Source organism: Neoarius graeffei, chromosome 5, assembly GCF_027579695.1.
Source record: "Neoarius graeffei isolate fNeoGra1 chromosome 5, fNeoGra1.pri, whole genome shotgun sequence".
In the NCBI taxonomy this organism is placed as follows: Eukaryota; Metazoa; Chordata; class Actinopteri; order Siluriformes; family Ariidae; genus Neoarius; species Neoarius graeffei.
The window spans coordinates 38044331-38066129 of NC_083573.1; the positions used below are offsets into that span (position 1 = coordinate 38044331).

A 21799-nucleotide genomic window follows, 5' to 3' on the forward strand; every position below is an offset into this window, starting at 1 on the left:
AACAGAATGTTGCGAAAGCCAAAGCATTTATTCTCAAAGGGCTCTGACCTAAACTGTGGGCTAGATGTTATCCCCACCCCTTCATGTCTCATCAACCCCAAGGACATCTAGTTAGACAGCTATTTACACTATCGTTTATACAGTGATGCTTATTATTGTTAAAAACAATATCTGACGTGCTATTACTTGTAAAATGAAATACCTTGCTCTAGACTTTCAACGTTGTAAAATTTTATTTTACTTTTATCTAATAGTGGATGGCACAATAATTACAAACACTAACAGAATCAGCACATTTCAGCTGTAGCCATATAGTAACTATAAATCAGCCTTGTAATAATAATTTCAATAAACGGTTAATGTTCAATTCCCTTTTCGTTAATTCCTGATTTAAAGGCAGAGTTGAATCACGCAGGTTGATCAGTGTGTAACGGACAGTAACAATTTTATCCAAAATAGTTTTTCCTGCCTTAGTTGATTTATTTCCATTTCACACGTGTGCATGTAGAACTCTCTCGACCTGTAGGTTCATTACTACACTCTGGTTCCATGGTGACATTTTGCACAGGACTGTGTCCCTTTGATAACAGAAACAAAGCTCCAGCATTATTCTCCTCATTCAAATCTCTCCATAACTTAATAGACCCTAAATTATTCATTCCTCTGCTACTAGAACTTATTTCTCTCTGAATGTGTCTGCATATATTGATGTTATGGTTTTGTGGATTTATGATAATTATGCTGATTCACATTTAAAAAAAAACAAACAAACAAAAAAAACACTGCATTCTGTCCCTCCCCAAAATAAGATAAAGCTCTGGGCAAGTGGAATTGTTTTTCAGGCAAGCATGTTTTGGGTGCTGCTTGCCCACTGGGCAAGTAAGGCTGGAAGATTTTTTTTTCGAGGACTGTAAAAAAACCACCACCATGCACCAAGACAAAGACGCAACTCACTCTGGCAGAGGTTCTCTAGTCCAGTCGATTTTGAAGGCTGAGCCATCCTGCAGTCTGCTCTGTAGAATTTCCTTTAGCACCTTTTCTGTCCTGTCTTTGTCTTCTTCTGTCTCACAAGCTGTGAAGCAACGTTGCACGTATTCCTTCATGGCCTGGGGCCAGTCCTGAGGCCTACACAAATGCACACACTGAAGTTACAATGACTGTCCCCCAGTGTTCTTTTTTTTGTGTGTGAATTACATTGAGGGAACATTGAGGATTTAAAAAAAACGTATTCCTTAAAGCACAGAATAAATTATGTAGCTTACAAAGCCATGTATCAAGTCTCACCCAGTTTGAGAACCTGCTGCAGTGGTAGCTGTTGCTGCTGAAGAAACAGTAGATGTTGAAGTGGTTGTGTTGGAAGCAGACAATCCATTTGCCTGCTCCACAGCTCCAAAACTCTGATTGGACATTACATACGGGCGTTTCTGGATGTTAAACTTCACACCTCCAGCTCCAGGAGCCTCTGTGGGTTGGGACAGATTTATTTTTTCACTGTACCATCAACCTACATGTTCCAACCTACTCATTTATTCTATAGCCAAGGTGACCTTGTCTAAAACAGCATCTTTCTTCCTCACTAAATGAAAAACATACACTTATTTTCTAAGACAACCCAAAATCAGTAATCCCAAGGTTACAACCCACCTTACCAGTTTCCCTTAAAAACAAACTTCCCAGGCATTCCGTTTACTATAACCTGGCTCCCTTCTTTAACCAATTATGTTTGTCAGTGTGTTATGCAGATCACATTTTTTCCCAACTTATACCACTAGGAACTACATTATTAGCTTGAATCAAAGTACATCATTTACAACCCCGATTCCAAAAAAGTAGGGACAAAATACAAATTGTAAATAAAAACGGAATGCAATGATGTGGAAGTTTCAAAATTCCATATTTTATTCAGAATAGAACATAGATGACATATCAAATGTTTAAACTGAGAAAATGTATCATTTAAAGAGAAAAATTAGGTGATTTTAAATTTCATGACAACAACACATCTCAAAAAAGTTGGGACAAGGCCATGTTTACCACTGTGAGACATCCCCTTTTCTCTTTACAACAGTCTGTAAACGTCTGGGGACTGAGGAGACAAGTTGCTCAAGTTTAGGGATAGGAATGTTAACCCATTCTTGTCTAATGTAGGATTCTAGTTGCTCAACTGTCTTAGGTCTTTTTTGTCGTATCTTCCGTTTTATGATGCGCCAAATGTTTTCTATGGGTGAAAGATCTGGACTGCAGGCTGGCCAGTTCAGTACCCGGACCCTTCTTCTACGCAGCCATGATGCTGTAATTGATGCAGTATGTGGTTTGGCATTGTCATGTTGGAAAATGCAAGGTCTTCCCTGAAAGAGACGTCATCTGGATGGGAGCATATGTTGCTCTAGAACCTGGATATACCTTTCAGCATTGATGGTGTCTTTCCAGATGTGTAAGCTGCCCATGCCACATGCACTAATGCAACCCCATACCATCAGAGATGCAGGCTTCTGAACTGAGCGCTGATAACAACTTGGGTCGTCCTTCTCCTCTTTAGTCTGAATGACACGGCGTCCCTGATTTCCATAAAGAACTTCAAATTTTGATTTGTCTGACCACAGAACAGTTTTCCACTTTGCCACAGTCCATTTTAAATGAGCCTTGGCCCAGAGAAGACGTCTGCGCTTCTGGATCATGTTTAGATACGGCTTCTGCTTTGAACTATAGAGTTTTAGCTGGCAACGGCGGATGGCACGGTGAATTGTGTTCACAGATAATGTTCTCTGGAAATATTCCTGAGCCCATTTTGTGATTTCCAATACAGAAGCATGCCTGTATGTGATGCAGTGCCGTCTAAGGGCCCGAAGATCACGGGCACCCAGTATGGCTTTCTGGCCTTGACCCTTACGCACAGAGATTCTTCCAGATTCTCTGAATCTTTTGATGATGCTATGCACTGTAGATGATATGTTCAAACTAGGGCTGCTCGATGTTGGAAAAAAATCAATATCACGATTTTTTCAGTAAATATTGATATCGCGATTTTTAAAACAATATTTATACACCTTTTTTTAAAGCCCCGATCATCAACACCCGAGGCACCAGGCCACATTTTTATAGTACAGGCCTCATAGGCTACCTGTCAACCCTTCCCGTTGTACCCTGAAACACCTTTTACTTAAACTATTTACTGTGCAAGCGCGTACTTTGTATGGGTCCTATCGCCTGCACAAGGCTCACGCTCTCCTCACTCAACATTTCCGATCACAGAGGCTGGAGCCAGCGCTGGTATTACCAGTGATTACTGCGTAACGTCCACACTGGCTCGTAGCCAGCCAAGGATAAAATCTCTCTCTCACACACACACACACTACAACGTAAGCTTGTGTGTTGTTAAGACACCAACATTAAACACGCACACACACGGACTGGCCATTGGGAGTAGTGGGAGTTTTCCCGGTGGTTCAGCGTGGGCCGGCGGGGAGAAAAAAAAAAAACAGTTGCGCGCTGGCCTTTAATATGATAAGCAACATTGCTTATCATATTAAAGGCCATCGCGCAACTGTAATAAACAATGTTAACAGTTTCTTAAAGAAACTGTTAACATTGCTTATATTAAAGGCCAGCGCGCAACTGTTTGTTTTTTTCTCCGCCGGCCCACACTGAACCACCGGCAAAACTCCCGCTACTCCCGATGGCCAGTCCGTGTGTGAACACGCACAATATAGAGACAAGTCCTTAAGAATTATACATGAAAATAGTTCAGCGGCATGTAAACATTCCCTGAAAGTGTAGGTGGCACTGCGGCTAGATGCTACGTGAAATGGCACAAGGCAAACACCATGCGTCGCTCAGTCAACAGACAAAATCCACAAACCCAGTAGTCCTCCTACTACTGTGGGTTAGTGTTCTGTGGCCAAAAACACCCCATGCACAGTCATTCCAAAACATCCCCACTAGTTGCAGGTTATGTCTCAAATACAGATATGCGTTGTGGATTAAGCGATCTATTTTCAAGCATCAGGCTTCTCTTCCTTCATCTTCCAAATGTGGACTCCGCTATCTTTTTGGCATGTCAGCACTGAAATACCATTTGCAGAGATATTTCACTCGAAAAGTAAAAGCAACACATGATTAGGGCTACATGATTAGCAGGGGGATACCGTTTTAAGCGCACGGAATTTTAAAAACAATGTAATTACATCTGAGTCCGTCTACATCGCGCAATAAACCCGTCCTTAGCAGAACCTACTTCAAAGCATGATGCTAGCTGCAGATGCACAAGTCAAAATCAAATGAACCCAAGTAAACATGCCGCGGCGGGCAACATTAATAACCAAATTGCCTTACCTTAAAACGCTGCCTTGACCACAGGACGACTCGCAATTATTCCACTTAAATCCACACGGTTTAACACATCTAACACAGCTAGCAAGCTGGATATGTGCTAATATTGTTGTGCTTGTTTTCTTCCGTAGATGCCATTTTTACATTACCCAGTCCCACATCCAAAAATATGACGTCAATATATGTTAATTGTATTATTATAACTATTAGCAAGCAAATCAAACAACATATTAACAAATCAATATATCAAATCACCCGACACGTATGAAAACAGAAGAACTGATTTTTTACTGTTGCGGAGATATCGCGGGAGTAGAATGGATGACGTATACAAGGCTACGGTGTGCCTTAGGGGACAGAAGGGTTCGTTTTACCTTACAAATGACAAAAAATCGTTTCATATCGATATTATGAATTTTGATATCGTTTGACACCAATATCGATATCGTGATAAAAATACGATATATTGCACAGCTCTAGTTCAAACTCTTTGCAATTTTACACTGTCGAACTCCTTTCTGATATTGCTCCACTATTTGTCGGCGCAGAATTAGGGGGATTGGTGATCCTCTTCCCATCTTTACTTCTGAGAGCCGCTGCCACTCCAAGATGCTCTTTTTATACCCAGTCATGTTAATGACCTATTGCCAATTGACCTAATGAGTTGCAATTTGGTCCTCCAGCTGTTCCTTTTTTGTACCTTTAACTTTTCCAGCCTCTTATTGCCCCTGTCCCAACTTTGAGGATGTGTTGCTGTCATGAAACTTCAAATGAGCCAATATTTGGCATGAAATTTCAAAATGTCTCACTTTTAACATTTGATGTGTTGTCTATGTTCTATTGTGAATACAATATCAGTTTTTGAGATTTGTAAATTATTGCATTCCGTTTTTATTTACAATTTGTACTTTGTCCCAACTTTTTTGGAATCGGGGTTGTAGTATAAATCCAAACACACTTACGTTTCATGCGGTTCCACATCTGCTGCCCACCTTTGTTCACATTTGCATTATTGCCTTTCTTGCTGGTATCCCCCAGACTGTATGGGCCTGGTGCTGTCCCCTGCTGCTGGGATGTTTGGTAGCTTGGAGCCTGGAAGCTCTGGTAACCTGTTCTAGTCTGCCCATAACCGTAAGTCCTCACAGGACTTGAGTCAGTAGGGCTATAAGGCAGCGCTCCATTAGGGTTGTAAGTAGTTGGGGAAGGAGGGTACTGAGAGTTGGGTGGGGGTGGTATGGGAGGGGGAGGAGGAGGAGGCGGCTGCTGCTCTGCGCCTGTGGGACTTTGTGGGGGAGGCTGGGGGACATCAGGCGGCAGAGCCTGTGCTTCACATGGGTAACCAGAAGACTGCTCCTTCAATCCAGCCATGCCATTGTGCTGCCAGAGAAAACAGACAGAAGTGGACCCAACTGTTACACAACTGTACAAGTCCATTGAATGCTCGGCACAATTTTTTTTAACCACCCTCTACCCCATCCCTGAAAAGCATAGGGACTACCAGTAGCCAAATATTATTTGGTGGTGGATCACTCATTTGTTTGCATATCTGCGTCACTGCTGTGTAACTATATTGCTAGGGGTGTTACGTGCAGCACTGTTGCTAGGATTTTAAGCACTACAGACTTACTGACGACCATACCAGAAATACCCACCAGGTGGATATACAACTTATCCTTTTCCATGCCTATAATTAGTGCTCTATCTCTGACCACATGACTGCTTGTGGCTGGATATTTTCTTAAACCAGCAGAAATCTGTTCAATGCTGCCATTTGCAATAAACACCACCAGATGCAAAATGCAGGGTTTCCCATACATAGACCATTGTGTGGCGCAGTGCCACACAATGGATTCCTAGCGCCACACAATCAGACTCGCGATTTTGAAAAAAAAATTCCGTTGCGTATCGTTCCGTTCATTCGTAGTGCTCGCTCTTCTCGTTCACGCGCACACACCCACACACACAGACGGAGGGGCGTGTCCAAAGGCCTGCCGTTGCGCTAATTAAAAATAGCGCAGCCTTCCCGATTCGCCTTCCGACCCCTTATTTTAAAAGGTAGCCTACGTCATGCTCGTGATGAGCTTTATCATAGCCTCCTTGGCTTACAGGAAACGGACATCCCTGAGTCAGGCTATAAACCAATTTTGATGCATACAGTAGCAGCTTGACGCGAGGAACTGGCCTTATTGCATTATCCCGCTTCAGCATTCATGCAAGTTATTAATAATGGCTTGACATTCACAATAAATAAGGATTTCCCCACTAGCCTAAATAAAATGTTATACTCGCGGGGATGCCTAGTTGATGCTATCTGAAGCATAAAATCTGAATCAGAGATGCACCGATTGACCGGCTGCCGATCGGAATCGGCCGATTTTCACGTGATCAGCCATTACCGGCGACCGGCCGGTCAAAATTAAAATATGCCGATTTTCTGCTGATCAAAACTTGTGTATCACAGAGATGAAAGTGGAAATACTTGCAATTCACAACTAAAAAGACTGCAGCTCCACTGGCAGCTTGAACATGCTTCTAGTGCGATTGTGTTGCACTTGCGCAGAACAGCGTCAGTCCTCATTTGGGTGGGAGCCTAACGAGCTCCGGTGCGCGCCATTAAAAAAAAAAAAAAAAAAAAAATCACTATATTTGGATATATTATATATCCAAATATAGTGATTTTTTTTTTGTGCCAGATATTGGATGTGAAAAGAAGAAAATGTTTGTGGTTGTGTGAATTTCCCATTACAGGAATTAATACGTTAGCCTATTACCAAACATCTAGTTAGATTTGTACAAAGAGAGAGAGAGTAAAAATGTCTTTGTTTTACAACCTTGGTTGCACTTGATTCCATTGGAAATTACTCTACAAATACACATTTGACAAAGCTGATAGAATGGCTATGGAAGTATGACTGGAAATTATTTTTGTATTTTGATACTGAATGAAGAAATGGGTTGTTCTATAAGGCATAAGTTTTCAGATCTAAATAGGCTTATGCAAGTGTGTTCCATAGCAGTAGGCAAATAATATATGAGGGGGAAGTTGTTTTTGTGCCAGATATTGGATGGGAAAAGAAAAAAAAAAAAAAAAAGTGTGAATTTCCTATTTCAGGAATTAATATGTTAATACCAAACATGAAGAAAGATTTACAAAGAACAATGCCTTTTTGTTTGTTTTCAACCTTTGAGGTGTTGAAAATTTATTACTGAAAATCTGGCAGAATGTTCTATTAAAGAAAAGATAAAAAGAAAGTCTTTGTGTGTGCTGTGAAGCAGTTTGAAAAAATGAAATCGGAATCGGCCAAAATCGGTGTCGGCAGGTCACACTCCGTGGAAAATCGGAATCGGCCCAAAAAATTGCAATTGGTGCATCTCTAATCTGAATATTTTAAGAAACATCTTTATTAGCTTTATTGGTGAAGTAGATAAACCATCACTGCATCACTGATACGCACACACACTGGCAGCTGAATTAAATGTTCTGATAGGGCATGCAGGCTTTGCACCAATTAGGGTAATGCTTTTTCATTATTGTTAGTTGCCTTGGTGTTACCTTAAGTGGTTTCTTACATCTAATTATGATATTTTATTATTATTTTGTTGTTACATTATACTATTTATTTCATTTTAGTATTGGTTGAGGTAAGTGTTGAGTTCAATATTTAAAATAAAAGCCTCCAGCTTGTTTTTTGCAATTTATTCCTTGAATGTCAACTAAAGAATGATTGAAAGATTGCCACTAAAAAGGCAAAAAACTAAGGTAAAAACTAAACTTTAACTTCAATTTTCATAAATTTAAAAGACAGGTTTTCCACCAACATCAAGCCCAGCAAACTAATGGCCTGCCCTGTAATGTAAAGTTGGGTCGAGGAATGAAACCAGGCAGGGTTCTGGTAAAAATTGTTTTAGCTGTCTTCTCTTAAAGAACTTAAAAGAATTTAGATTGAACTGAATAATCTCAAATGCTTCTTGTAGCTTTAAAATAGTCCCAGCAGGTGACTCTGAAGAAAAATACTGCGTGTTTGAACACCGCCCGCTGTAAACACTTTGCATACACCCCAATGACCGACTCCACCGACCGCCATGACACCACCGCGCACGATTCCCTCATTGGTACAGTGGGGCACCACAAATTGCTACCTGGTCTGTGGGAAACACTGAAATGCATACTTATGCAAAAAGTACGTTTTTGAACATTTAATATCGTCTACTATGTACAAAAATTACCTGTGCAGTGGGAGTTGTCGGTTGCTGGTAGGCTCCTGGAACGCCATACTGACTAGAGGGATATGGTCCTCCATACTAATAATTAGAAAACAAGTCTATCAGTATACATTTCGGATCCCACAGTTTAGCATCCAAAGTACATTAAAGAGACACTTTGTAAGTGTACATTAGGATAAAATATCACTCCAAGCATTATTATTGAACTTTAACTTAGGCTATGGGTCAGTCCATGAAATGGGGTTACCAAAATGTGACAGAGGGAGTCACTTAAAACAATTTACAACTGAAAACAACTTTTATTTCCATGAAGCATTGACCATATAAGAAAATATAACATAGTTGTTAAGATGACTTCTGATCTACAATGTATGATAAAATCCATAAATATTTACCCGGTTGCTAATGTAACAAGGACACGAACAAGCTTTTAAAAATAAAGGAAAAATATTGATAAAATCAATTTTTTGCTTTTATTTGCTTACTTTAAACATTAACACTGAATAAGAATTCATTAGAAATATTAGTTCAACATCATAAACACTGAAAATATGAAATACCAGTATTTCACAAACTTCATAAAATCTCTAAGATTTGAACAATAACAACAGTCATTAACAGGAAACAGTTTCATCCTATATAGGGTAAATGAGATTATTGAATTCATTACTTTACTTAGTCACACTTATATCTGCACTTCTCTAGAGCACGTGTTGTGGTGTGTGAGATCCCGCGAGAAGTTATCTCGCGTCAGTTCAGCTGACCTAGATTGAGTAAATGGGTCTCGCAGGTTGTGAACGAACCAGGAAGTGAGTGCACGCTAAGTCAGGATGTGAGAAAAAAAAAAAAAAGATAATTTCTTTTATTGCCGTTTGTTTAAATTTCTTTCTACCTACATCGTTTTATAGTATATTCTTCTTTATATTAAAAACATCAATCATGATTTCAACTCGTTTTATCATTTTTTTATAAGCCTGGTTTCTAACGTAACACGGTAGGACATCACAATGTTACGTTCACAACCTATTTTTAGTGGATGAATTCAAAGCTAAATAGTTTATAGAACCTTCTTAACTTTATTATGCGAGTGTAAAACTAAATTGCAAGTACCATGAAACTAATTTTATTGAAATTCTCAGAAAGTAATGAAGGTTTATTTAAGCTCAAAGTCAGCAAATATTCCATGTCACAAAAAACGCGTCATCCGTGTCCAGTCACAGGGGAAGAAAATGTTTCACATTTCTTTATTTCAAAAGAAAACTTCATTTTTTTGTTTATTTTATTTCTCCAAACAATATTTATGGATAATCCACTAAATACTTCTTTAAATCATGGAAATTAAAGATGAAATGATTATGTAAACCCGGACCAATGAAAAGTAACATTTCATGGACTGACCCCTATACAAGTTTCGCAGCCCTAGTGTGTACTTACCGGAGGCACTGGGTAGTAGTAGTTGTATGGGTAAGGGTATCCTGCATATTGTTGGTTCTGTGGGTACCACTGATAGTATGGTTGTTGCTGCTGCTGCTGCATTGCAGATGTGTCAGTCACTGCTGCTTGATACTGTCCAGCCTAAAAACAAACAACAAGCTAAGAAAAAGCAACCATACCACACCAGCTTTTAATATTTGACTGCCTGATCTACATTAAGAATCTTTTCCAGAATCAGAATCGGAATCATTGGCCAAGGATACTGACACACACAAGCAGGCCTCAACGTTAACTTCTTAAAAGGCCTTAATTTTTTTGCCTCCCCCCTTTAATTTCCTTTTGCTCTAAAATTTTGCTGTATTTCAGCAAGTTTTCAAGTACACGGTTCAAGGCAATACTGATATGCTTTCTAGGGATATAATTGAGTTATTTAAACAAAAATACTTACCCCCCCCAAAAAAAAACATTTATTTCTGCAACAGAACAAGACAAGCCCTGAAAACATGAAATATAAATCAATATCATATGTAAAACTTATGTACGGTACCGGTACTAGGGATGACGAAAACTAAAAAAAATCTTGACCGACCACTGAGCCTCATTAGCCGGTTAACCTATGAGTTTAAAATTCTAGAATTGGAATTATTAGAATCTATTCTAAATCTAACCGCGAGCATCCGCACATTCAGTCCCAGTCGCTGCCCTCCACTCACATTACCTTTTCTACAGCGCAAAACATTTAGTCAAACGAGGCACTGATGTCGAGGGGTTTGTATTGGAGCGGAAGACGAATGGCTCCAGCTTAGAGACGGTTTCAGTTGGCCATGATGGCATTGAAAATAAAGTCAAGTGCTAGAAGTAGTACAGAACATTCAATGATGGGAATAACGGCGCGCCGATGACCGTTTGACCGATGGTTGACCAAATCAACGTCAACTGGTTAATTTTTTTTGCTTGTTGGTTAAAAAAAAAAAAAAAATCGTTTTGAAGCTGCCGATTTTGGAGCGGAGAACCTGGAATTCTATGTTGTAAACGCTTGGGGCATGCCATGCGGTGTAAGGACGACAGCTGACAAATCAGAAACACCCATTCAGTCATGTCCTGCCCTCCCGTCCCAGTTGAAGACAGCTGCCACTCGGCGAAAGAAAAGTGTAGACACAGGCTTTTTAGCTTACAAATTACTATTCAGGGATGCAAATGGTGCGCCTTTTGGCGGATGCCGCCTTTTTCACGGCTGAATCGCGCAGATCCGATTTTTTTTGGGGGGGGGGGGGGGGGGGGCGTTGGAGTGTCTGATTATAATTTCATCAAAGTAAATTCTGTATATAAGCAAATGCCATTAGTCCATGAAACATAGGAAGTATAAGCAGGGGTTAAATTGGGCCGGTGCTGTCCGGGGCTGAGCCCCGGCACATAAGCTCGGAGCGGATGGCATATGATCACGCACACATCAAAAGCAACAAACCCTTTTCACGATTTTCAGTTCTGAATAATTAAATATCGTTTTATTAATCAATAAACCCATGACTTATGAGATAGATCATAGTTTTCCTGATAACAAGACGACCTGTCAAAGCTATTTAGAACAGAACTTGCGATCAGAGATTCTGGTTTCTGGAACACTGCGTGGGTTGCCAATTCCGCTTTTTATAAGCGACTTTGGGGTTTCTTTTTTTGTGAGCTCGCTTTAAAAAAAAAAATCAGAAGTCGTGGTTTGCGGGTTTTTGGGCTTGTGTTTCAGCTTTGTGACTTGTTTATAATTTTCTCCGTACACCGTCTCCCCTTTTACCTGCATACGATCCTAATCCATCAGAGGTGCTTGAACGAACTGTCTGTGCATTTGGCGAGTTCAATTTCCATAGTCCCCAGTTAGACAGAAATTAGCCAGGGGGAAGGGGGAGATGTCAGTTAAAGTTAGCTACTGAGATTGACCAAAAGTTGAGCCTAACGTTGCCTCAAGTTAGCTACCTTTGGCAAACATAAACAAAACACTCGTCTTGTGCTCTAGCCTTAATTAACTGTCGATAAAAACAAAATATCAAATAATACTGAAGAGGGGAAAAAATACTGATCTAAATATGTTGTGTTTTTATTTTTAGACAGTATGTGTTTAGCAAAACACATACTGTCTAAAAATAAAAAACACAACATATTTAGATCAGTATTATTTTTTCCCCTCTTCAGTATTATTTGATATTTTGTTTTTAATAATAAAAAATGATAATGATTATGTTCACTGTATTGTTAATATTAGTGTTTTATTATTTATTGTTAATATTTAATTTAATGTTAATTCATTATTATTTATTGTTAATATTAGTGTATTATTAGTGTAATTATTATTGTTATTATGTATTCAATTATTTATTTGGCATGTGGTGCTTTTTGTATTGTCTAGAACATACATAAGATGAGCATATTATAGCAGCAAAATAGAAGCACAATCATTTGAATGCAGCAAAACTTTTGCTGCATTCAAATGACTGTGCTTCTATTTTGCTGCTATAATATGCTCATCTTATGTATGTTCTAGACAATACAAAAAGCACCACATGCCAAATAAATAATTGAATACATAATAATAACAAAAATACTTCCAATGTTATAGTGTTGTTTGTATTTGGTTGCATTCACTGCATGAATATATTTGATTGACAGTGTTTTGGCATATTTAACATTTATCCTCCAAAATAAATCAGCTGTTTCAAATTCTCACTGAACATTTCTCCTTCACATTTTTCACCTGTAGGCATGTGACAAGATTTAACATGATATTGCTCAACCTACCTCTGTAAAGTCAGCTAACAACTTATTAAAATGCACCAGAATTCAGCAAATAACATGATAATAAAAAACTTCTGGGGGAGGACCCCCAGACCCCCCACTAATCATTTCCTTCAAACCAATGTACAACAACCTGTACAATCTGTTACATTGGCCAACCAATCTACATTCAAACTGCCATAATGTGTAGGGGGGCACTACAAGACACACATAGGCCTACAACACACAGATAAGGTGTATATCTCTGTGCAATATGATATGGTTATCAAATTAGAGGGTTATTTTCCAAAAAGTATATTGGGGCAGGGTGGCAGGGGCAGGGGCGGGTACGAGGCAGAGCCCCCCCACATAACCAATCCCAATTTAACCCCTGAGTATAAGTATGAGAAGAAAACAGTAAATCAGAAAGCTGCGCACATTTGCGCAAACGTGCGCAGCTTTCTGATTTACTGTTTTCTTCTCATACTTATACTTCCTATGTTTCATGGACTGTAACGGCATTTGCTTATTTAGTAATTTTAATACAGAATTTACTTTGAAATTATAATCAGACACTCCAACGCCCCCCCCCAAAAAAAAGTTCAGGAGTGAACTGGAGTGAAGGTATCAATGCGCTGCTGAAGCACGCAGAAGGTGTTAGTACGCCTGTCATTATAGTGCGGACTTTCCATAGCATAGAAAATCGCCACGTTTCAATCTGTGTAACTGAACTTTGTTTCATGTCACTGGTCATATAAACCTATGTAAACAGGAAAAACGCGGAAGAGTTTGGTCGCATCTAACTACAGCCCCAAAAAATACCATTGGCCATGCTGAGCCTAGCTACATTGCTAACAGGAGTGACAGCGCGTCTGACTGACTGGGAGGTTGCACAAAGCTCGGAGAGGTACGGATCAGCTCATCTCAATTCAGAGAAGAACATATTTCATTATGGAAGTACGGTGGACTGTTCCTTTAAAGCTCAAATAAGGAGGCTACGGACGTCACCATCTTGGCAGCACCTGACTCCGCCTAACTCCCAGCTAGTCCATAAATGGAGAAAAGGGTAGGGATAGTGAAGCCTGGCTGCTGGAATAGTACAGCCAGAACACACCTACTGACCTCAAAGCTAACAAGCAAGCTATGCAAGCTAGCCAAACTAATGCTGTGTTCACACTTATACTGGTACAAAAGTGGTATAACTGTATCGATACAAAGTATACCGGTACAGTTTAGTGCATCTGTCCACACCAGTGAGAAATGTTTGCGGTTTTCTTTCACGGTAGTTGAAATACGCGTGTGCGAAATGTTTCCGTGGTTACCGAGTAACTTCCTTCCGAGAATATATGGCATCCGTTATTTCGAGATCTCGAGAAAACAAAACAATTATTCCGTGATCTTGAGAAAACAAAATTTCATGATCTCAGCTGGATCACTGTATCTCCGTTGGTAGAGACGAAGCCGGGCCAGTCTTCTGCGGAGGTGCCGCGGACTAATTTTGAAGTTATCCCTTATTAAAAGACTTAATGCAATCTCTCCCTTTGTCAACCCCTGATCAAAATATTGCCTTATTAGGTGATCGATTATTCCAGACATTCTAATGACCAAAGCTGCGTCTATACAGAATGAGAAATAGCCCCAAAGTCAGCATATCACAAGTCTCTTGGCGCACCTGAATGAACCATTTCTCAGCTGTTTACTCGAGATCATGAAATAATTGTTTTATTTTCTCGAGATCTCGAAATAACGGTTTTGTTTTCTTGAGCTCTCGAATTAGTTATTTTCTTGAGATCCTGAATTAATTATGTCGTTATCTCAGAATAACAAGGAGAATAAAAAAAAAAGGATTATACGAAGGGCCTCTCTCGGCTTCCGTACGGATGAAACAACGTGCGTGTGCTTTTGGTTGTCAATGTACAGTCTGTATTTCTGGTGGTCATTTATTCAGTCGAATCGTATAAAATGTGTGAGGCAGTTGAGAAAGAAACAAAAGAATCTCCGTTCTTCACCATTTTATTCAGCGAAGACATCGATTGAGGTGTGTGACCTTGCGCATGCGCATTATATTTGTATCGATACAGAGCCGCTTCATCTGTACACACTACAGCGAAGCGCTACAGTACCGATACTGTACCGGTACGAAACCCACAAATGGGAGGTCCACATATTATGGGAGGTCCAGTTATACCGCTACAGTACCGGTATAGTTGCTAGTGTGGACAGGTGTTGTGGTACGAAAGTAGTTTCGTATCGGTACAAAATCCCTAGTGTGGACAGGGTATAAAACAAGCCACTCCATAAGATACAGACCATACCCTCAACGGCCGGTTTACAGAAGGGAGAGGGAAGAGAAAAAAAAAGGTCACTGGGCGTGCAAGCATGCTAACGAGGAGAGGCCGAGGTCAATGGCAGCTACTGTTAGATGGTCAGTCTATGATGGCCACATAGCACAGTGTATTTGATACGAAACAATTGACCAAACCCGCAATTTAGTTCAGAAATGTATCTCTTGGTGAACAACTGACTGTCGCTATGCAAATCTTCATGCTGAATGGATATTATTTCAGCGTCAAATTACAAAATGTATTTTTTTAGTCAGTCGCTCAAGCTGTCAAATTATCCGTCAGAGCCTCATTTACTGAAGGGGCGACCCCGATGAACATCAGCAGTGACTACATCAAAAATATTGAAAAGGTAAGCACAATCTAATAAAGCACACCAACCCTCTGGGGTCTGAGGGTATTTTCTGACACTAATGATTTTGGTATGCTCTGATCTTGTCAATTTCAACAAATCTAAGCAGTATTTTCAAAGTCATATGACCTTTTTATATTCAGCACAAGTTCAGCTACAATAATACCTACATAGTATGTTATGATTATACCTTTATATATTATATATAAAACCTCGATACATGATGTTGTAAAAAGCAGTTTTAGACCTGTGTTGGAATGTGTGAAAAAACATGACCTTACCCATTGTGACGAACCGTTTTGGTCACTTGAGGTAAATCTGTTCAGTCTTAAGAATATATCAAGCACAAAAACTTAAATCTGCTCCACTGATTTGGACAATTAACTGGCCATCAAAAAAATGTATGTTTTGGGATAAAGGGTTGGGAGTGGAAGGGCATTCAGTGAGAAGAGTGAATACCCCTCCAACTGCCAACTCTTAATCCCATCAGGTCAAGTGATCAAAACGGCTCATCACAATGGGTGAGGTCATGTTTTTCCACACATTCCCAGGGGTGATAGCGTTCCGGTGCCGCGCCGGATTTCCGGTGTACCGTGGCTGGGGAAAAAAAAAAAAATCTAGTTCGCCCATTGTCCTGTGTCATTCTGAGATGCGCAGATAGACAGTAAAGGGAATTCCCTTTACTGTCTATCTGCGCATCTCAGAATGACACAGGACAATGGGCGAACTAGATTTTTTTTTCCCCCAGCCACGGTACACCGGAAATCCGGCGCGGCGCCAGAATGCTATCACCCCTGCATTCCAACACTGTTCTAGAACTGCTTTTTACAACAGCTTCATTTATCTGTTATTTGACTATTTTGATTTGACTCTATTTAGTGTCTTGAAATTAATTCTTGTACCATTTTACTAAGTTCAGAGCCACAACCAATTCTGTTATACAATTAATCTAATTTTGCTCTCACTCCAACTTTTACTCTCTAAACTCAAAGTAGAGCAAAATTAGCTATTTTTGAGGAAAATACTTTTAACTCTGGAAAAAATTGCTCACTCATTTTTCCTGTGTATGCATTACAGCGCACGCATATCAGCCAATCTGCTCATAAGAAATATTTACACTTACTCGAGTTGATCTTTGATCAGATCGAGTCGAAGTAAAAAAATAAAAATAAAGAAGGGGGGGGGGGCCCACTCATCATCAGTGTCACAGCCAAATAGCCTAAACGATGGCGGACAGATTTTATCCTGTTTACAGTGGGTGTTCCCACCACAAAAAAGAAACCAATCAAAACAGAAAGAGAGTGAAAGTGATTATCATGCTGTTACCTTGTGAATAGTCTTTTGTGAATACGTAAGTGGGCCCTCAGTGCTCCGACTCCGGTGTGATTGTTACCCCTTTTCCACCAAATCAGTTCCAGGGCTGGTTCGGGGCCAGTGCTGGTTCACAACTCGTTCAACTTGCGAGCCAGCTGAGAACCAGTTTGCTTTTCCATGGCTCGCGGAGCTACGTCACTACGTCGCTGTATACATCAGTTACGTCGCTACGTTTGCATAAACCTTGGCGCGAATATCGAAGCAAAAACAACACAGAAGCAGCAGCAACAATAATAATAATAATGGATGACTTCGCGTTTGTACAGCTGCGGCTTCTTGTCGCTTAAAAATGGCGATCTTTCGCGGTCTTGTTATTGTTGTTGGTCTTAACAACTCCGCCCCCCCCGCTGACGTAAGCGGTTCTTTCCTCTGGCCCAGCAGAGAGTTGGTGCTAGCCTGGAACCGGTTTTTCTGGCCCCAGAGCCAGTTCTTTGTCAGTGGAAACAGAAAACCCGGTTCTAAACTAAGCACTGGCCCCAAACCAGCCCTGGAACTGCTTTGGTGGAAAAAGGGCATCAGTAAGGTAACAAGTTTTATGTTTCCTCTAATTTAAAAAAGATAATTATTTGGCAGTGGGCACATAGGAAAGTGTAAAGTTTCTGTTAATGTTTATCATGCTCGTATGATAAAAACTCATTTATCTAAAATACATGACCTACTCATTCTAAACCTACCGAGCTTCGCCGGCGAAGCTCTCGACCCCAAAGGGTTAAAGTAACTTACAGGTGTAGTAGTGTTTAAAAGCTGTGTTTGCGTGGAAAAACTCTTAGACGAAAATAGGTAAGGGTCCGTAAATTACTTACAGAAATCCATCACCTGTGGTGAATTTGGCTTGAGTTCTGAGGTAAACCCACTAGCTGGCATAACAAGATAACCCAAACCCAGCTATCACTCAAATTGGCCCCACCCCAATTATGCACAAACGTATGGCTCAATATAATTTAAACTGTTGAATTATATAAAAATTCACCCCTGTATAGATGTCATGAAAGGGGAAACTAGCTAGAGAGACAAACTGTTTTTTGTACCAGGCTGTAAACATTTGATTTCGCTGTACATTTGGACATTTTAACATGGGGGTCGATGGGAATTGTTGGGTTTCAGTCACGTGACTTTTCTTAGTGGTTTTACCAGAAGTGAAATAGCTGGTGGTCTAAACAGCTGCTGTAATGCAAACAACTAGTGATAACTAAGATTATTTTTTTCGCGGTCCAAATCCTGCGTTCTGATTGGCTGGCGAGCAGGTCCGTTTCCTATGGTATGGACCCCGGTTATGGACCTCTGGCGACTCACTCCTTCAAAACAACAAACATAGTAGCGTTTGTCAACATTTATCTTTTTTAAATAAGATTTATTTATAAGATTATCAAAATCTGCTATAACCTGGTACAGACATCTGTCCTTACCACAAGGATAATGTTTAATTTGTACACTGTCCCTTTTAAAAATAAAATAAACTCTAAAAATCTTTTTTTGCCAGCATTTCCCAGGAGAATAGCATTAATTTTACAGCATGGATAACGACAGTGTTCACAGCGAAAGCGAGTTTTACTACCCTGAGGAAGAAGATATAAAATAAAACATTTCAGGAGAAAGCTAAAAACCTGTAATTTGCTAACACCGAGCAAAAACATGGCTGAATCCTGAATGACTCCCATTTGTATAAATAGGGGACTACACAGGCGGCAAAATGTAGTTGTTTTCCTGCCATGGAAGTGCACTTGTATACCGAGGAGGAAGCCATTTGCATTACAGCCATGAATGAGGATTCAAAATGGTGGCTTGCTTTGGTTCAGTTTTCCCTTTCAGGTGCTCTCGTTTTCTGTTAGAATTTGGTAAAGAAAAAAATAAATGTTATTTAACAGCTTAAGGTCGGTCCGTATGGTGAAATACCGTGACCGAGGTCTTGAAAGTACTGAGCGAGGCTCTCTGGGCCGAGGTCACGGTATTTCACCATACGGACCGACCTTAAGCTGGTAAATAATATATTTATTTTTCTTTACCAAATTCTATTATTTACCAGCTTAAGGTCGGTCCGTATGGTGAAATACCGTGACCTCGGCCCAGAGGGCCTTGCTCAGTACTTTCAAGACCTCGGTCACGGTATTTCACGATATGGACCTCCCAGCTGTTAAATAACATGAGTATGATCGTAATCTAGAAGCCACTGCTCGCTTTAGGTAAATTCTGAAAATTGCTATGTGCAATGGATTCGACCACTACAGTCTGGAAAAGAAGGATGTGTCACACAATCTTGAAAACTACCCTTCAGTCGAGTTCCCCGACATCTCGAACTATCTGGTGTTGCAGCCGTCCTTCTACACCGCAAAACAGATGAAAGCGTATGGAGGCTTACAACTTTTTGGCTGGGTAAAGGACCTCGCTATCAAGTCGCTGCCGAATGAATCCTGTATTGTTTTTGCCCGTCTAAGTATGTTTTTTTAAGCATTTCGTTCACGTCTTTACAAAGAAGCGCTGCAAGTTGAAGTGTAAAACAACAATTCACTTGATTCTCACTCATGTTGGCTCTTATCTCAGGTAAATCATTCACAAAGATCATCAGAAACCCCTTTAAAGACCTGGATCTTAGTTAAACAAGACGGAGAAGTGATCACGGCACATCGTAACCGTATGGCTGGGTAAGAATTTTGTCGCGACCTTCATACATATAGACTTTGTTTGGAGGAGACAAAAACAGCTGGGGACTTAACGCTTCATGATTAAAAAAAGTACCATAAAATAACGACACATAGCAAGAAAAGTACTTGGAAAACACGAAGGACATAGCTGAGAGGGAGATACAAACCTTTCACCAAGTGATCACTGCAAACTCGAGCATGCTTCGACTCGGCTCCCTACGATTTCAATAAGAGGTTCAAAAGCCACCTTTCTCGACGTCTTTTTGTGAAATCCTGTGTTCGTTCACAGCGAACCCTGAAGAAACTTATCAGTTTCACGGTTTGATTGATTCAAACAACCTAAAACAACGTAAGCATAAAGGCCAATTTATGCCGACAACCCAGTCCCCGCAGATGGCGTCGCAGACAGTGTCTGCGTAGCCCCCCCACCTTCACAGACGCTCTGCGCGCACCTCCCAAAAATTGTGACCACCGCAGAAGCCTCGCAGACAAGAGGGCTCTGATTGGTCCACTCTACATCCGCTGTACACGCACTTCTGCTTCCCTACTTTCCCGGTTTGGTTTGTTTTCACGACCGCCATTTTTAAAAACACAAGCGAAGATGGAGCAGCATGAAGAGCGGTTGATCGAGGAAGTACGTACATCTATACGACTCCAGTTCTAGTCATTATAAGTAACCGGAGGATAAACACTCCACTAACCACACCCACCAACTACTCCTAGCGATTTTGCGCCCCCTTGCGTTGTGGCGGTGAATAACATCGCACACGCCTATTACTCCCCGCTCAACGATAAATTACAACTGTCTGCGAAAAGCTATCTGCGAAAGCCTTGTCGCAAGAGCATGCAGAGGCCCTAAGGCATTTTTCATGTGAGGAATGCACCTTCTCCGTACAAACGCTGAGCTTTGGTAGACCACCAGCTAAAGTTTTGAATAACTAATAAGGCAGATGTGATGTCATGTGACACCCAGCAACTGACTCGCTTTTGGAACCAGCTTCAAGGAGCTACAGGTTTCAGCACTTCTGCATTGGCTTCACTTTTCAGGACCGGAGGCTGCCGCTTGTGATATACACACAAAAGACAAGCATGTGCCGGGTCATAGATTGATTATTTTTGCTTACAACTGTGCTTTATTGTATGCAGCCTAACCTGTGTGTTGGTGTGGTTATTTGCAGATGTCTTAGTAGAGCCCTGGCTCTTGCTGATGGAGGCTAGAGCCTGTCTCGCTTTCTCCCACTCAGGGTTTTCATGAACTGGCGCTTCTGTTGCAGTGCTGCCTCCATATGGCCTGGAGATCAGGAAACAATCATTTTGGCAGTTTATATCCATCCACGAAACTGTTGGTTTCTTTTGAACGAAGTTATTAGACGGCATATGTTTAATAAAATATAAGTAACATGCTCTAATTAAACCAATATAGCTAAGCCAACTAGAACTGCAGGCCATGTACTGTATAAAGTGTACACAAACCGTTAGAAAGGCGTTAACTAGCAAGCTAGCTAGTTAGCCTAACGTTAGCTTAGCAACAACAAACATTTAACTTCGTATACACTCAGTAACCTTATATTAGATAAGAGGAGAATGAAAAGACACAGAACAACAACTTCTGAGAAACGTTTCAGCTAAATGCACTTTATAGGAAGCGAATACTTTACCAGTTGGCCGTCGGAGGCTGCGGTGTCGCATTAGTCGCCATTTTGTTGCTGGCAAATTCGCTGTTAGCAGGCTGGCTAAAGAAGCTGTTCAAAAAAAGGCCAGCCAACTATTAGCTTTATTATTATATTTACAAATACCTTAGATTTTGTCAATTTACCTGGAAAAATATGTCAGAGACAATAATAAAACTATGTAAATAGACAAAATACAACAGGTTTTAAGCCATATTAGAACACAACGACAAGAAAGGAAGTCAACACCTAAAACAAAATGGCTGCCGGTGACTCAGGTGACGTTCAACAGAAACTCCCACCGGATAAAAGTCCCGCCTCCTGGTGATGTATGTGTGGTGACGAGTGCAAATCCGGAGAGCTCATAGGCCAAGGACGCAAATCCCTCTATTGTTAAAACCAGGTCGAAAAAAACATAATATTTAGTCTCATCTCATCTCATCTCATCATCTCTAGCCGCTTTATCCTGTTCTACAGGGTCGCAGGCAAGCTGGAGCCTATCCCAGCTGACTACGGGTGAAAGGCGGGGTACACCCTGGACAAGTCGCCAGGTCATCACAGGGCTGACACATAGACACAGACAACCATTCACACTCACATTCACACCTACGGTCAATTTAGAGTCACCAGTTAACCTAACCTGCATGTCTTTGGACTGTAGGGGAAACCCAC

The 21799-nt window shown here is 40.6% G+C and overlaps 1 protein-coding gene across 1 annotated transcript in view; it reads right to left on the bottom strand.

Annotated features, from left to right (window-relative positions):
• Positions 1-21377, bottom strand: part of leng8 (leukocyte receptor cluster (LRC) member 8) — a 34260-nt gene extending 12883 nt beyond the window's left edge. Inside the window, exons 1-7 of the mRNA XM_060921621.1 lie at positions 21116-21377; positions 20610-20748; positions 9988-10128; positions 8557-8631; positions 5292-5706; positions 1285-1462; positions 955-1125 (exon numbers count right to left, since the gene is read on the bottom strand). Of these exons, the coding sequence (XP_060777604.1) occupies positions 955-1125; positions 1285-1462; positions 5292-5706; positions 8557-8631; positions 9988-10128; positions 20610-20748; positions 21116-21156 (1160 nt within the window). The 5' untranslated portion in view covers positions 21157-21377. The remainder of the gene's footprint in view (positions 1-954; positions 1126-1284; positions 1463-5291; positions 5707-8556; positions 8632-9987; positions 10129-20609; positions 20749-21115) is intronic.
• Positions 21378-21799: the final 422 nt, after the last annotated feature.